The sequence below is a fragment of the Solanum dulcamara genome, chromosome 9 (assembly GCF_947179165.1).
Source record: "Solanum dulcamara chromosome 9, daSolDulc1.2, whole genome shotgun sequence".
NCBI lineage: Eukaryota > Viridiplantae > Streptophyta > Magnoliopsida > Solanales > Solanaceae > Solanum > Solanum dulcamara.
Window position 1 is genome coordinate 72,693,919 of NC_077245.1, and position 15,832 is coordinate 72,709,750.

General features: G+C 34.3%; 3 protein-coding genes across 3 annotated transcripts; all 3 read right to left on the reverse strand.

The window, feature by feature from the left end:
- Positions 1–1,081: 1,081 nt before the first annotated feature.
- On the reverse strand, positions 1,082–2,091 carry LOC129903088 (uncharacterized). Its single transcript, XM_055978574.1, has one exon. The coding sequence runs from the start codon at positions 1,915–1,917 to the stop codon at positions 1,444–1,446; it is 474 nt and encodes a 157-aa protein (XP_055834549.1). The 5' UTR covers positions 1,918–2,091; the 3' UTR covers positions 1,082–1,443.
- A 2,149-nt stretch (positions 2,092–4,240) lies between these two features.
- Positions 4,241–8,233, reverse strand: LOC129902213 (succinate dehydrogenase subunit 6, mitochondrial-like). The gene is made up of 3 exons (XM_055977313.1): positions 7,977–8,233; positions 4,762–4,864; positions 4,241–4,604 (listed from the first exon to the last, which is right to left on the reverse strand). The coding sequence occupies exons 1-3, from the start codon at positions 8,169–8,171 to the stop codon at positions 4,456–4,458; spliced, it is 447 nt and encodes a 148-aa protein (XP_055833288.1). The 5' UTR covers positions 8,172–8,233; the 3' UTR covers positions 4,241–4,455.
- A 362-nt stretch (positions 8,234–8,595) lies between these two features.
- LOC129902212 (protein STRICTOSIDINE SYNTHASE-LIKE 3-like) lies at positions 8,596–15,140 on the reverse strand. The gene is made up of 4 exons (XM_055977312.1): positions 14,464–15,140; positions 11,743–12,018; positions 9,789–9,956; positions 8,596–9,129 (listed from the first exon to the last, which is right to left on the reverse strand). The coding sequence occupies exons 1-4, from the start codon at positions 14,790–14,792 to the stop codon at positions 8,727–8,729; spliced, it is 1,176 nt and encodes a 391-aa protein (XP_055833287.1). The 5' UTR covers positions 14,793–15,140; the 3' UTR covers positions 8,596–8,726.
- Between the last annotated feature and the right edge of the window lie 692 nt (positions 15,141–15,832).

A 15,832-nucleotide genomic window follows, 5' to 3' on the forward strand; every position in this document is an offset into this window, starting at 1 on the left:
ATATTTATCAGATCCCCATAAAGGTCAATCGCAGACAGACTATTTATTTACATGTGGTGGTACAACTATATCATAGCGTTCAACAAAGCAAACTATGGTTGCCACTTCCTCAAATCATGTAGAGATAATAGTCATCCATGAAGCAAGTCGAGAATGTGTTTGGTTAAGATCAATAACTCAACACATTCAAGAAACATGTGGCCTTTCTTTGACAAAAGATGCTCCAAAAATATTGTATGAAGACAATGTTGCATGTATAGATCAACTGAAGGGAGGATACATCAAAGGAGACAGAACAAAACATATTTCACCAAAATTCTTTTTCACTCATGATCTTCAAAAGAATGGTGAAATAGATGTCCAACAAATTCGTTCAAGTGACAATTTAGCAGATATGTTTACCAAGGCATTGCCAACTTCAACCTTTGAGAAAATGAGATACAAAATTGGAATGCGTCGTCTTCGAGATGTTAAGTGATGTTTTCATTAGGGGGAGCAAAATACGCGTTGTACTCTTTTTTCCTTAGTCAAGGTTTTATCCCACCGAGTTTTTCTGATAAGGTTTTTAATGAGGCAACACTCAAGGCGTATTACCAGATGTGTGTACTCTTTTTCCTTCACTAGGTTTTTTACCACTGGTTTTTTCTAGTAAGGTTTTAACGAGGCACAATATCCATGGATGTTCAGAATAACTATGTATAATGTTTCTTGTAAAGAAAAAAATTTAAGACACATTTCTCGTGAACATCCAGGGGGAGTGTTAAAGAACAAATAGACTAATGGATTGTCCACTTGAAATATTTGTGGATTGTCCACTTGAAATATTTGTGGATTGTCCACTTGAATTATTTGTGTGGATTGTCCACTTGAAATATTTGTTTAATTTAAGTGGTATTTTACTTCATCTTTTTTTGGCTATAAATAAGCCATCACTTGCAATATAAGAATACACACAAAAAGAAAAAAAATTCTACTACTCTTAATATTAATACTTTCTTTTTATTCTCTTGTTCTTCTTCCTTTATAACAATCAAGTTAGTTAATTTATAACATTCACATAATTCAGAGATAATTTTAATCCATTGCTCAAATGTCTAATTAGTTATACATCATTTCAAATCTTCTTCCTCAAAATAGGTGTAAGAAGAGTAATAAATAACATTGATTTATCGTAAATAATCTTTATATCTCTATAAAATAAAAATAAAATGTATTTATACTCAACTTTTTTCATATTTCACTGACGAAATTAGCTGAATATGGAATTTAGTGTAACTGAACTGGAACTTTAACTGCAGAAAGATTTTCAGTTCAGTTGAATTATAACGGTCCCACATCTCTGCTTCAGATTCCGTTTCCGGTGATCCTCCGTTATGATTATCGCCGTCGACACGTTCATCGGAACAATCCTTAGCATCGACGATATAGTAAACACCGGGAGAATCATTGATGATGTTGTTGTTGTTCTTCTTCTAATTCCTTTTGAGATGAGCTCCTCCCAAATCCAGCGCCATCGTAAAATCGGTGCCACATCTCCGTCTCAAATTCGGCTGTTTCCGGTGATCCTCCGTCATTTTTATCGCCGTTGCAGCCGCTATCGGAATAATCCTTATCATCGTCAGTGTAGTAAACACCGGGAGAATTATTGATATTGTTTTTCTTCTTCAAAATCTTCTTCCGCTTCTTATTCCTCCATGCTTTCCGGCAAAGCCCCGTCGGAACTTTGTACAGAGCAAGGAGGAGAAAGTGCAGCACCGTGAACGGACAACAACAACATACCATCGCACACCCCGCCGCCGTCCCTCCCGCCACTTCTCCTATCCTCTTATGCTGATTTCCGCTTCCGCTTCCGCTTCGTTTCTCATCCTCCTTCGTCATCACCGTCGCGGTCCTCAACAGTTCTTTTCTCCCATTCATCGCCGTTAAACAACTCCGACGAATCACTAAAAAAACGCCGGCGGCCGATGACCGTCAACCGACGATCATCACCAGAAGTACCAAATTCACACAAAAAATGCTCTTCTTCAGATAAGAGACGTGAACAAGTCGGAGAGAAATTGGTATACCAACGATTTTTTATTTTATTGATATTTTTTTGAGATTATCTGATTTTGAAATACTATTACTACTTTTTATGGTGAATATAAAATATAGAATAATTTACTGTATTTATTTATTATATGGGCTGGGTTTTTTGAAATTGGATATTTCTTAATTTGGAAGAACTTGGATTATTCTAATTAGAATTATTTTTTTCTAGTTTGATGCTTTAACTATTTGTTATTCTATTTATTTATCTAAGCTATTATTTTTTTGTGAGTGTCATACATTAATTTATTTTTTTTTGAATTAAAGAACGTCTTAAAAATAAATTGGCCTACGTGTTGGATATCGATTAAAAATAAATATCGAGGCATGGATATATGCTCTTTTTACCGTCCAAATTGAGCCTAATAATATACCTTAACGTTTCTATCTTTACCAAACCAACAATAAACTAAAGAGTTGACCAAAACCATCATTTTACATGACATACAATAATGGTGAAAGTTTATTTGTATGGTTTGTTTATATCAAATTAATAAAAGCATCATGTGTATTAATCTTATATACTTCTATTAGTTATTATGATTAATTAATACATATTTTTACTATGTTAAATTGTTCAACTATAATAAATTAAATTGTTTGATGTAATAAAGGTAACTGCTTCATTTATATCAATTTATGTGACTTAATTCGTTCTAAGAAAGATGTCATCTTTTCATAATTGGAAATAATTTAACTTGAATTTGTTTTATTTACCCTTAATAAAATCCTTTATATATATATATATATATTGACTTAAATAGATTTATCAGCTCCATTTTGTTATGTTAGTTATACTTTCAACATTGCTGGTAATGGATCACAGATATTGCTTTTTAATTATTGCGTTAGGTTACAATCCATTTTTAAACTCGTTAAAAACACATTATAATTTGACTATTTATTGATAAAATATAGAGTTGCTATCTAATTTTAGAAAAAATTAAAATGATTTAAAACATTTTATGGCTAACCATGTATAAATTATTTTAAAATGTAAACTTTTAAAAAAGGGATGTTTATTTGAAAACATTTTCCGCACTTAAATTATTTCATTAATCCAACTAGTGAATTAACTTATAATTTCAGCTAATTTAGTAAAAAAATGAGAATTTCTAAAAAAATAAAATTATTCGTTCATGAATTCTAAACTTTGAATTACATTTATTAATTCAACTTCGAGACTTACAAATTGATAGGCTTTTACTTAACAACTATAAAGACGTGATTTATTCTTTACGTTATTTAGTTCACCTTAATCAAATTCAAAAGCCAAGATTTGATACTTCCAAAATTTTGAATATCAGTCAAGTGAATTCAAGATATTAATGTAATATTTTAATATTAATAAAATGTTACATCATTTGCCCTTTGATTGCATCTTATGTCCGTTGGTTGGCATTACTTTGTGTCTCTTTACAATTTCATCAGCGGTAGAATATGATCATTGTTAGTAATTTTTGTAACAATTAATACATTATTTTACTCTTTATTCTATCATTATATCTTGTAATTTATGTAACTAACCACTGAATTATTTATTTACCCAATTTACTAGCTATAATCTTCCTATTAATTGTAAGGAAGAATTTTTCAACAGTAAATAGTGATGATCTTGCTTTGTTTTGAGACTAAAAATGTACAAGAAAAAGATGAGGAGTACTATATTGTGCTAAGGTTAGTGTAGTGAAAGAGAGAGTTGAGATAAAGAAAAATATTTTAAGTCTTCAACTAATTCACTATACAAAAGAGAGTAATTTTATGTTGAAGGAAGATGTTCTTTTGTGGAGCTTTAAACTCTTCAACTAATCCAGAGTTATTTGAGTTTTACGATATTATTGGACTATGTATCCTGGAGGGGACAAATCAAAAGTATTACTACTGAATCAGTATAGATTATGCCGCAGTGAGCTTGAATCTCCTTAAAAAGAACAAGATATCCGTGCATCAGCCTGAATATATTTTTATTTATTTTTGTTTATTTTATTTTTAATTATAATTGATTGTATTTGTGGTGTATTGCACCAACACAAGACAATCTTTAAAAAAAAAGTTGGATTTTGCAACGTTGAACATTATATTGAACAAAAGTTTCACCTTTGTGACAAGGTTCAAAAAGGGGTATGATTACTTGAAACAACAAATCAAGTCCTAGTACTGAAAAAATCTACATAGTTTCATAATATCCATTTGTAGGCAAACAAACATCCAAATCTCATAGTCAAAAACTACTTAGAGCACAAAAAATTCAAGTCGCCGGATAAAATTTGAACAGTGCCACAGATGTTTATTGTCAATAACCAAACGTTTGTTTGGCGCTAAGAGCAAAGGCGGACATTTGTTTCTTCAATCTCGCGAAAATTAAGATCATCCTTCAACTTTGTTCTGCCACCATTCCATGAACTTGACCTGTGAAGCCATGGTATCCATCCTGTATAGCTGCAGCCAATGGTTAGCAACTTCCTGTCCAAATGTCCAGCCAAAGACAGCTCCAGCTCCAAGGGACAACGCAGTACCTATGAAATGCAATGGCATTAAGCAACCACCTCAATGTTCAAGGTTCCTGCCAAATTCTGGCTTCTTAGGAGAAGATTAACATGCTATATATCCCTTTCTCGTTGCCATTCACAAATTATATTCGGGAAGGGAGTCGTCGTCAAAAACCTAACATACCATGCAGACTCCTTGAGTACTTCCAAGTAACTCCTGCAGTTGAAACAGCTCCAATTAGGCCTCCTACAGCACCAAACTTTGCTGCTGCCCTAGCAGTCTTCAGCTGGAAAGAGTAGTATTAAAAAGCTCATGAGCTCCACTTACAAACAGGAAAAAATAGAGGAACATTATGGTTTCAGTGGATACTGAAAGGAAATAGCATCAGTAGCGCTCTAGGGACAGGTAAAAAAGAAGGAAAATAAAGCACCTGTGCAACTTCTTAGCGCTAAGTAGCAATATCACGAGTAAAAATAGGCATGTCCATGTGTGCACTCAGGCAAATAGGCAATCCGAGAAACAAACAAGTAGATGCTGTCATTATGCCCAGATAAGTGATAGAGACCAGAATAGTTAAATAATCTTTCTATAATTTAGCAAACCAAATAGATGGTAAAGATGAAGACATTGCAACATTAACTCCAAACATAAATCTTGGAGTGGAAGGAACAAGATGAGGCACGTACGCGGCTGTCAAGGATAAATGTCATTCTTTTCGTACAGGACAGGGTAGGATATACAAACATGAGGGAATTCTCATACGTACAGTGCCAGCTGTCAAGAAACATTCTTTATTTTATTTATTTTGATAGAGCAAAAGAAATGTTTTTCTAAGAAACAGTATTTCCCTGCTATATCACATTCTATCTCTCTCTCCTTGTCATCTGTACTTGGAACAAGTGCAGTGAGACAAAGGAAAAAAAAAGAGAGAATTCCATCACTCTTTCCTGTATTTTTCTGAATGACACAAAAAGAAAGGGAATATCTTTCGATGCTTTCATGTCGCTCAATCCCTCTTCCATGTTGCCTTCCACATTTCCTTTTGCCCCTAGCAAGGGAGAGCCTTTTCCAATTAGGAAAGGTAAGGTTTTAATAAAGTATGAAGCCATGTTTTAATAAAGTGAATAAAGCATGTAGTCAATCTCACTGCAGCCATTTTATATATTAAGCTTGGGATCGATATGTTAAGCACAATCCCAGAATGTGCTATTCCCTCCATCCCATTTTATGTGGCACTGTTTGACTTGTCACGGTGTTTAAAAAAAAAGGAAGAGTTTTGAAATTTGTGGTCTAAAACAATCTTTAGATATTTGTGTGATTATAAATCTTTCATTAGGGGTCGTTTGGTTGGGAACAAGTTATCCCAGGATTTATCCTGGGATAAGTTATTCCACCATGTATATGGAATAACTTATCTCATCACTAAGGTATAAATGGTTGTATAAATAATCTCAAGACTATCTAATACCTCCAACCAAACGCGGGATAAATAGTCCCGCATTTTATCCTTTGGATTATTATAACTTATATCTCACACCAAACGACTCCCAAGTGTAAAAAGGAAATTTTAATCTTGAATTGTTTCTAATTATAGTAAGAATTTTAATCTTGAATTGTTTCTAATTATAGTAAGATGACATTTTCTTTGGGACAGACTGAAAAGGAAAGGGTGCCCACATGAAATGGGACAGAGGGAGTAATTTTTTATACAGTGTTCATATCTTACAAGGTTCCTCCAACAATTAATTCCCAACAAACTCCTTCTCCTTGATTAAAAAGAATTCCCTAAAACTTCAGGCTATTGAAGAGTCAGCTTTAAAGATCACAAAACACAGAAATCAAGAGCCAAAAGATACAAAGCAACAAATGGCTTAAACATATGGATAGCTTATATCCCAAAACAATATGAAGAATTAAAATTGACCACCATGGCGCGGTAAAGGCAATAAAAGTTGTCCTAAACCAGTAGGTAACAGGAACAAAAGAAAGCAAAGTTTACATAGTAAATTTGGCAGAGAATGTGAATGCAACAGAGCCAAGTTAATCATCACGTAACTAATCAATTTAAGAACAGTCATGATACATTTACTTCATCATAGGAAAATGCATTTCAAAGATTCAAGAAATACGTATTAAGTTCAAACTTGGACAGTATGGATAAAACGCAATTCCAGAGAATGAAAAGAAATACTTTTGTTACTGAAGAAATTAAACAAAACATAAAAGGAAGTCTAATTAAACACCAACGACCCCCAACGTTGCCAAAAACAAATAAGCACCCAAACAAGCAGCCAATAGTAATGGAGGCAGTCTATGCATAACAGCATCCAAAAGCGAGTTCTCTTTGTCGAATGATATTACAGCCCTATGTTTCTGTCCTAAAATTTTGCTAAGCAACAAAGAGCTCAAAGGGCCAATGACTACAGAACTCCATTTTCTCCAAAACTTACCTGCCTCAAGAGAAAGATGTTAAAACAATAGCAAACAGACAGACAGAGAATCATATTGCCATATACCCAAGAAACGAGCACAAACCATTGAACTCAATCCAAAATCAAAGAGCATCTACCAAACTAAAAGCTAAAAGGGCATAACAACAGAAAGATATGGATCAAAAAATATCTAAATCAATGAAAACTAGGTAGGGAAAACCCCAAATAACTATAGATGCACATAAAATTTAGAAAAAAAACAGAGAACAATAGGAAATGAAAGAACTTCCTGGACCAAAAGCAATGAACTCCTCAACATCAGCTTCAACACACATACAGAGAAAAGCTCAAAAAGGTATACAGACAGAAAAGAATAGCTAAATTGATGGAAAACCAGATACGGAAAACACCCAAATAACTGTAAATGCACATAAAATATCTAGCAAAAAGATAGAACAAATCAGAAACGAAAGCATACAATTGGTTCATGAACTAGGTCAGAAAGCAATGAACTCCTCGACATCAAATCAAAATCAACACACACACACACAGAGCTAAAAGGGCATAAAAATATAAATGTAGAGATCAAAAGAACAGCTAAATCAATGAAAACCCTGATAGGGAAACACCCCAATAACTGTAAATGCACATAATTTTTTTAGAAAAAGCATACAGTTGGTGAATCAGAAGCAATGAACTCCATCAAATCAAAATTAACAGACACAAGAAGCTAAAAGGGCATAAAGACATAAACATATAGATCACAAGAACAGCTAAATCAATGAAAACCCAGATAGGGAAAACACCCAAATAACCGTGGATGCACATAAAGAAAATCGTAAACGAAAACATATAGATTAAAAGAATAGCCAAATCAATGAAAACCCAGATAGGGAAAACACCCAAATAACATAAAAAAAAAACTTTAGAAAAAGAAAAGATCCCAAATTGGAAATGAAGGCATACAGTTGGTCCATGGAGTGAGTCAAAAGCAATGAACTCCTGGACATCAGCTTCAGACCAAGAAGGTAGTGGCTTATCGCGGTTGATGAACCTTGAATAGTTGTCCAAGAATGAAAATCTCTCACCCCAAAACTCCTTGTATCCTTCCCAGTGTCTCTTTAGGAAAGACTGGGATGCAGAAGAGTCTTCTTCAACCATGGCTATAGTTGGTTCTTTTGGCCTAATTGTTAAAAGCTCTCTTTATAAATGTTTATAAAAGTTATTTTTATTAAATCCAACTTTATAAATAAAGATTATAATATAAGGAGACTGATATATTATTTAATTTCTGACATTCAAATGAATTGAATCTGTTTTTCTATTTATAAAAGAATTTATTTTTCACTATGGTGGGAAAAAGACCAAGAAAGTTTAGTGGTGAATTGTCTTTGCGCAAGAAGTTAGCGTCAAAGAAGTTTACGATGCATCACACATCATAGCACCTTAAGAGGTCGGCTTGATTAAGCTGCTTTCAAATTGTCTGCCTGAGCTACTTGTAAATGCTGTGCTCCAACTACTTGCAAATTTTCTTTTTGAGTAATCTGCAAATTCCTTGTATATTGTGTACATCTTGCAACAAATATTGTGTACGCCACTATCAAATCTTTATTTTTTAAAATATATGCTACAAACAACTCTCTCAAGTAAAATGAGTCTTTTCCAAAAGAGAAGTAATTGATGATGAAACAAAGCAAAAGCAAAAAGCTCAAGAGTTCATTCTAGTTGATAAACTGATATGAAAGACATCAGAACACTTCCCATCCAAAGCTTCCCGTCCCTCTCCTCTACCTCGCTGACAGCTCTAACGACTTTCCCTTGTCGATCTTCCAATATCTGCAACAGCTTTCCCTCGGGGCTATACTTCACGACGACTGCAGTGAACTTGCCACCAATGTGAATGAGGTATTGGAGCTTTGCAGAGATGGGAAGTTTCAGCAAGAAGTGACGGAGATGAGGGTATATGGAGCTTATGTAACTGTAAATGGTACGACGACAGTGGATTGCTACCCAAAACTCGTTTCTATCGTTTGCTCTTACGTTGTCTGGATATCCAGGGAGGATTGCTATTACTTCTGATGTCCCGGCTTTCTCACCTTTCAGCCAGTACTTTCGTAGCCTACAACAACGTAAAATATTTCATTTGTCAATACTAGTAAGAAATAATGTCATAGGAACTATCTAATTGAATGTACATAATAATGTTTTTAAGGTAATTCAACATAAAGGAGATGTTTTACAACAACAACATAACCAATGTAATCCCACAAGTGGGGTCAAGGGAGGATAGAATGTACACATACCTTACCCCTACCTTGGGAGGTAGAGAGGTTGTTTTCAATAGACCCTCGGCTCAAGGAAAAGCATATCATAGCAGTTAGGAATAAAAAAGATGCTTTAAGAAAAGAAAATAGAGAAATGAATGCAGATATCTCAGAACATGGATTATAAAAGCTGAGTCTCTAATAATTCTATGTCAATCGCTGTTCCATACTGTGCATAGTATTTGTGCCTGTATATCCGATGCATATTGTAATGCACATGCACATATATAGACAATAGTAACAGTGCATAAACCAGGGTCAGATTTCAAGTTATTGTAGCCACTATTTGCATTATCAATACAATCTCGTACTACAAACCTTACCCTACCTTGGGAGGTAGAGAGGTTGTTTCCGATAGACTCTCGGCTCAAGGAAAAGCATATCAAAGCAGAGTGGTAAATAAGTGGATCATAATACTATAAACATCCTGATTGCAAAAGGCAAAGAACGTCACCTGCCCTTGGAACCTTCACAAAATATAAAGAAGGAACCATCCTTGCTTAGTGACAGACCATTTGGGAATTGAAGGTTGCTAATAAGAACAGTGGTTTCTTTTGTCCTAGGGTTGTATTTGAGAACCCTCCCACTATCTTCTGCCGAGAAAACCAGCTGTATAAAATTCCTGAAAAGAAAGTGGCGTGAGTTGAACAATTTTAACCCAATGAAGCACAATAGATTCTGTATTTAAGATGATCAAGTAAAAATTGCAATAACTTTTAACATCACCTTAGTGAACTACTAATGGAACTTTCTACAACAACAACAAACCAGTGCACTAGTGGAACTTTCTAATTTGTCAATGAAGAATCTACTCAAACACACAGTTTATAGGATCATTGAATTTGTTTCACTAGTCTAACAGTGTAATCACATGTTTATGAAACACGAACTACACCAAAAATAGTCACAGTCTATAATTGCGTACTTGTTACAATAGTTGCCACAAAAACTTAAAATATCTGTCACTAAAAAGCACTATTAGTGGCAACTTGGGTCGCCGCAAGAAGTCTGTTCCTTTTTGGAAGAAGAAGTCTACACAAAATCTTCAATAGAACTTTTAGGAATTGGAGAAGGAAGAAGGAAGAAAACAAGAATGAAAAGTATTTTTTCTTTTTACTTAAGACTGCTCTTATATAGAAGTAAAGGGATACAACTTTTCAGAAACAATCTGAATAGTTGTGTCTCTTCTCTTTTATTTATTGTAAAAGGATACACCTTTTTCAAAACATTCTAAATAGTTGTGTCTCTTCCCTTATTTAAATGGATTCGGATTGACCCACATGGGTACCCCAATTTAATTCCTTCAGTCAAAAATAAAATAGTAAGTAATGGCTTTAGGATAAGTAGAAGTAGGAATGAAACATATGCATAGTAAGTTTAGCCTTTATAAGAAGAATGTAAACGAAGATTGATTACACAGAATTTTGGTGCCTAAATGCAGACAATTCAGATATCATACCAAATGACCCCCAAGTGTTGACGCAAACTTAGCTAAGAACAAAATATAATGATAAACAAAGATAACATATAGATCTTACAACCAATGGAGATAAGGCTTACTCATTGTTAGGCTTGCATTAGATTTGGGTTTTTTTAGAGTCTCTTTTCAGAAAACCGCAAATATCCCTTAAAAGACAAAATTGCTAGTATTGGAATCAAATGAACTCGAATAAAGCAGAATATAGACATCTGTATTTGTAGAAAATTCATATAGTCAACCTAATTAGTTTGGGATTAAGGTTTTGTTGATTGATAAGAAGTAATTCTTCTGTCGTCCATTTTTTGGCTCCAATAAGAACGTGCCACCAAGACTTAAAGGTAAGTTTTATAAAGTAGTTGTTAGACCAACTATGTTGTACGGAGACCAACTATGTTGTACGGGGTTGAGTGTTGGCCATTCAAGAACTCACACGTCCAACAGATGAAAGTAGCAGAAATGAGGATGCTTAGATGGATGTGCGAGCATACTAGGAGAGACAAGATTAGGAAGGAGGATACATGGGCAAGGTGGGTGTCGCCTCGGTGGCGAAAAGATGTCGGAAGCGAGACTGGGATGGTTTTGAGCGAGCACAGACGCCCCAATGAGGTGCGAAAGGATGGTAGTGATAGGCCTAAGGAGAGGTAGAGGTAGACCAAGAAAGAATTGGAGAGGTGATTAGACAAGACTACACACCTCCAATTCACCGAGGACATCACCTAGACAGGAGAGCAGGGAGGTCGAACCACTATGCTAATAGAAAAGCAATTGTTCAGGGTCAAATTATGGTATGTAACTACAGTCTACAAGTATGCCACTTAAAGACTCATTTTCCATATCACATCATGATCGAATCGCACTCCTGAATTTATGCATGTCAATATGTTAAGAAATCTGTATCACTAAAAGAAATGGCACATTCATGATCTACCTGCGTTGGTACTTTGTGCTGCTATCCGTAAAATAAACATTCCCTTCATCATCAACATCCAAATCATTTGCGAATCCTATAGGCACCCCGTCAGCCTCAGTTGTCAAAGATTCTGCTAATCCACCTTCAGGGCCTACTTTCATTAACCCCAAATATGCATCTGCAATATATAAGTCACCTGCTCTTTTGTCAAACCGTAACCCCAAAGGCCTACCACAGATGTGCTCGTTCTTCAAATAGCTCAAGGGTGACGGTTTTGGATCACATAAGCTTGACCTGAAAAAAATCAGAAAACAGAAAATAGACTTGAAATCTAAATCATAGAGGGGGAAAGCAGTCTGAAAAACATGTAAGCTGGTTTATACATCACAATTAAATAAAATTACAGACAATATGCAAAAAAAGTTAAATTTTCAGGTTAAGGAAATTATCGTCCAATCATAAGTATAATGAAACAATAGCCAGTTCAGAGTTCACAAGTAAACTAATGAAAGAACGAAATAAGTGCTGCAAGCAGGACGTTATCATTTTTAATCTCTTAACATTCTTATTGATGATGATAATCCACAACATTCCTAAAGGACTTAACAATAAAGAAGGAAACATTTTTATGTGATGGTGTCACTTTTCTTCCTAAAGCAGAACACTGAATTTTACTAGAATCTGAAGACAATTCTTGAAATGTGCTTCAATCCTGTACCTTCTTTTACCCCGTGCTCAACAATGCATAAGAACCGACATCATGGTCTACATTGAACAGTTTTAAGTCTATTAATTAGGTAGGAATAAGTATGAACATTAACCAGTAAAGCAATTTCTCAAAGGAGATGAATGAATTCCACACTTGTCAGACAGGTTTAAGCAATTGAGCCACATGATTAAAGTTAACATAGTATTGCTGCCAAGATTAGCATGTGTGTCCAATTGTTCTAGTAATCAAATCAATCTTGAATAATAACATTTTAAATATTAGAGATACCCTTACTAACATTTAACCATTGTATTCTTTTAGTTAAATGTTATTAAGGGCATCTCTTTTTTAGTCAATCCATTTTAAGTGGTCCGAATCAAGAATTGGTAGGATTTAGGGTGAGTTGGGTCCTAAATAAATCTAACTACTGATTTTAATTTTAAAATGTTTTTTGGTACCAGAAATTGTATTTCCAGCTAAAATGACCATGGAAGCTAACTAGGCAAAGTTGGATGACTTTTGGAAGACAATAAAATTGAGTGACTTTGGAGGTCAATTACTATAAGTCGAGAGACCATTCAGGCATTCAACTACCAAAAACTGGGTTGTATAGGTACTAGCAATCCCAATCATATTGGTTTACTAGTTTGAAAAAGGTATGGTGAAAGAGTAGCCTTTTTGTTTGATTTCCTCCAATAATCTTCCACAACGATGTTCGAGTTGTACAGATGATCTAACTTATGCTAACCACCAACAACTGGAGCTGTTACAGAAAAAAATGTACATGTGTGTGTTTTCAAAGCATTCGAATTATGGTTATGTGACTTTGGTGCATTGCTAAAGATGAATATGCTTATAGGCTATATATAATTAACACACAATTGAATGTTCAAGTTCATGCCTAAATTTTTTCTATACAGATAATGTGTAACGCAGCCTCTCAACGAGACACAAACACTGTGAAACTCAACTCCATTTCCATCTACTTTCCCGAACAAGAACTACCTAACTGCTGAAGTTAAGTGGATATGCACCTATAACTTTTGTATTTATATCAGTTCCACCATCACAAGTTTTCTTGGAGTGAACATGCAAATGAACCAACAACTAATAATTATTTTGCTCTTAGCAAATCATCAAAGCCAAATTAGACAAAACCAACAGAAATTTGGTTTTGCAACATATGACATTTGATAAAGAAGTTAGCATCTAGCTAAATATTTGTTAGCATATTGATATAGTACACTCATGTTCAAGGTTTACATGAAGCAATATCAATTTTGCCCGCTTTTTTAGGCATTTAAAGTGACCATTCTAAAATTATGATAAAAAGGTGTAACTTGATGCATACTCAATACAGCATATGAATGTTCAACAGCTCAGGTCTCAAAATTTCTTCTTGAGAAAAAAGCATCAATTTTATAAAGGCGAAAAGCGCTATGGTCCATTGGGGCTTTAACATAAATCTCAAATAAAGTGTGGATTTCAAGGAAGAAAGATGCAAATGAAGAAAAAAAGTACAAAAATATGTGTATAGTCCAAGGCTAGTAATCATAAGCATGAATAACAAAATCTATGGACAAAAGAAAATGAAAAAAAATGACAACGTAAAACATAAATTGTTTAGTGTTGCATCTTCAATATATCGCTCATTGGCAAGGAGATGTAATGCCTTAACCTTGATAAGTGATAACGACACTGAAGCGCGCACTAAGCAAGGTGAAGAGCTCAACATGTTTTACGCCTCACTTCAGGGCTTAAGCCGCCTTTAACTACACTTCTTTTTTACTTTCACAAATCATTATAATGAGAACACAACACAGCCAAATAGGACAGCAAAGTGCACTAAAGCTCCACTATGCACAAGGTTCGGAAAGGGTCGGACCAAAAGGGTCTATTTTACACAATCTTGTCAGCATTTCTACAAGAGAGGCTATTTCCACGGATTGAAAGCATAATAAAAAGGCATAATCACAAGAAATATGAACCAAGAACCATAACCCAAAGAGGAAAGGGAAAAAAAAACTCACCTATTAGCTGAGGTATAAGCAAAATCATTCCATTTCTCACCATCCCAAAACACAACTCTTCCATCAGCTATCCCTGTATAGGGTCCTCTACCCTGAGGATCAAAAGCAATACTTTCTGGCCCCTGAATTTGGTCCAAGAACTTAATTTCAGATTTCTGAAGCAAATTTTGAGAATCTTTTTCAACTGGGATTTCAGACCAAGCTGGCATCTCAACCTTAAAAGACTCAAAATTTGGGAACTCAGAAATTGCACTGTGCTTAAAAGGGTCCAATCCACAATACACTGCCAACAACAAGAACACTCCACCAAATACTGTAGTTGGTCTCATTTTTCTTGAAAACAAATTGAAACTTTATGATTATGGGGTTTGGGGAAAGGCAAAATCTTGAAATGGGGTTGAAAAAAAAATGAATCTTTATGATAATGGGGTTTGGGTAAAGGGAAAATCTTGAAATGGGGTTGAATTTTTTGGATTTATAGTGTACCCAAAAAGGAGATTTGTGAAAGAAAGTTTGCTATCTAACAAGATATAAGGAAAATTTTCTTGAAAATAATAGGCAAGGGGTACTATTAGCTGATCTAACTACCAACTCCTCAGCTGCCACTCCCCTAAAATTGAAATGTGGAGTTAAAGATTGACAGACACCTTGTATGATAGTGTTTGGGGTTGGGGTGGGGGGGGTGGGGGGGGCTCAACACATTTAACTGTGAATTTTGATGACTCTTTTGTGGAATTTGCATGTTCCAACGAGTACTCCATTGGAATGGTGGATTTTCCTATGGGTATTTCCTCTTATAATTCGCTTGTCCATATACAAACAGTATATATAAATTTTGTATTTATATATTGAGAAATTTTTTAGAATTTATCAAATTAAATGTATCAATATAATAATTATATACAAGCTAGGGTTAACATTTGCGAATTCTAAATTTATACAATTAAAACAAATTTGGATTTATACCATTAGAAAAAATCTGAATTTATACAATTAGAAATGGAATTATACAAATTCTAAATTTATATAATTGAGAGCCGAGTTATACAAATTCTAAGGGTGAGCCATGTAGATATGATTGTAAGTTAGTAGCAAATGATAATTTAATTAAAATATAGCTATATTAACTAATTAGCTAATATATATTTGCTTATCCAGATAGTTTTTTCAAAACTAAATGAATGGTTTGACCAATATGAGGCTATGATGTGGGTTAGCATTTTGGAGGCATTGTGGCTTAATTTGGGCCAGACTGTTGAATTCGGGCTGACGAAATTTATCCCTTTTAAGTAGATATAGCAAGTAAAAATTATTTAGAAGAGTACTTTTTAATAAATAATTATTGATTTTAGTGATATTTTTTATTTAT

What these genes read in the sequence shown, in the direction of transcription:
- LOC129903088 (XM_055978574.1), bottom strand. Translation starts at nt 1,917, where the DNA reads ATGAATGGGAGAAAAGAACTGTTGAGGACCGCGACGGTGATGACGAAG.
- LOC129902213 (XM_055977313.1), bottom strand. Translation starts at nt 8,171, where the DNA reads ATGGTTGAAGAAGACTCTTCTGCATCCCAGTCTTTCCTAAAGAGACAC. An exon ending in ACTCACTCCATGGACCAACT is followed by an intron (nt 4,865 to 7,976) that starts GTATGCCTTCAT and finishes TACTCTTTCCAG; the next exon opens with CTGAAGACTGCTAGGGCAGC. An exon ending in GTACTCAAGGAGTCTGCATG is followed by an intron (nt 4,605 to 4,761) that starts GTATGTTAGGTT and finishes TGCATTTCATAG; the next exon opens with GTACTGCGTTGTCCCTTGGA.
- LOC129902212 (XM_055977312.1), bottom strand. Translation starts at nt 14,792, where the DNA reads ATGAGACCAACTACAGTATTTGGTGGAGTGTTCTTGTTGTTGGCAGTG. An exon ending in GCTTATACCTCAGCTAATAG is followed by an intron (nt 12,019 to 14,463) that starts GTGAGTTTTTTT and finishes GATTTTTTTCAG; the next exon opens with GTCAAGCTTATGTGATCCAA. An exon ending in AGCACAAAGTACCAACGCAG is followed by an intron (nt 9,957 to 11,742) that starts GTAGATCATGAA and finishes CTTTCTTTTCAG; the next exon opens with GAATTTTATACAGCTGGTTT.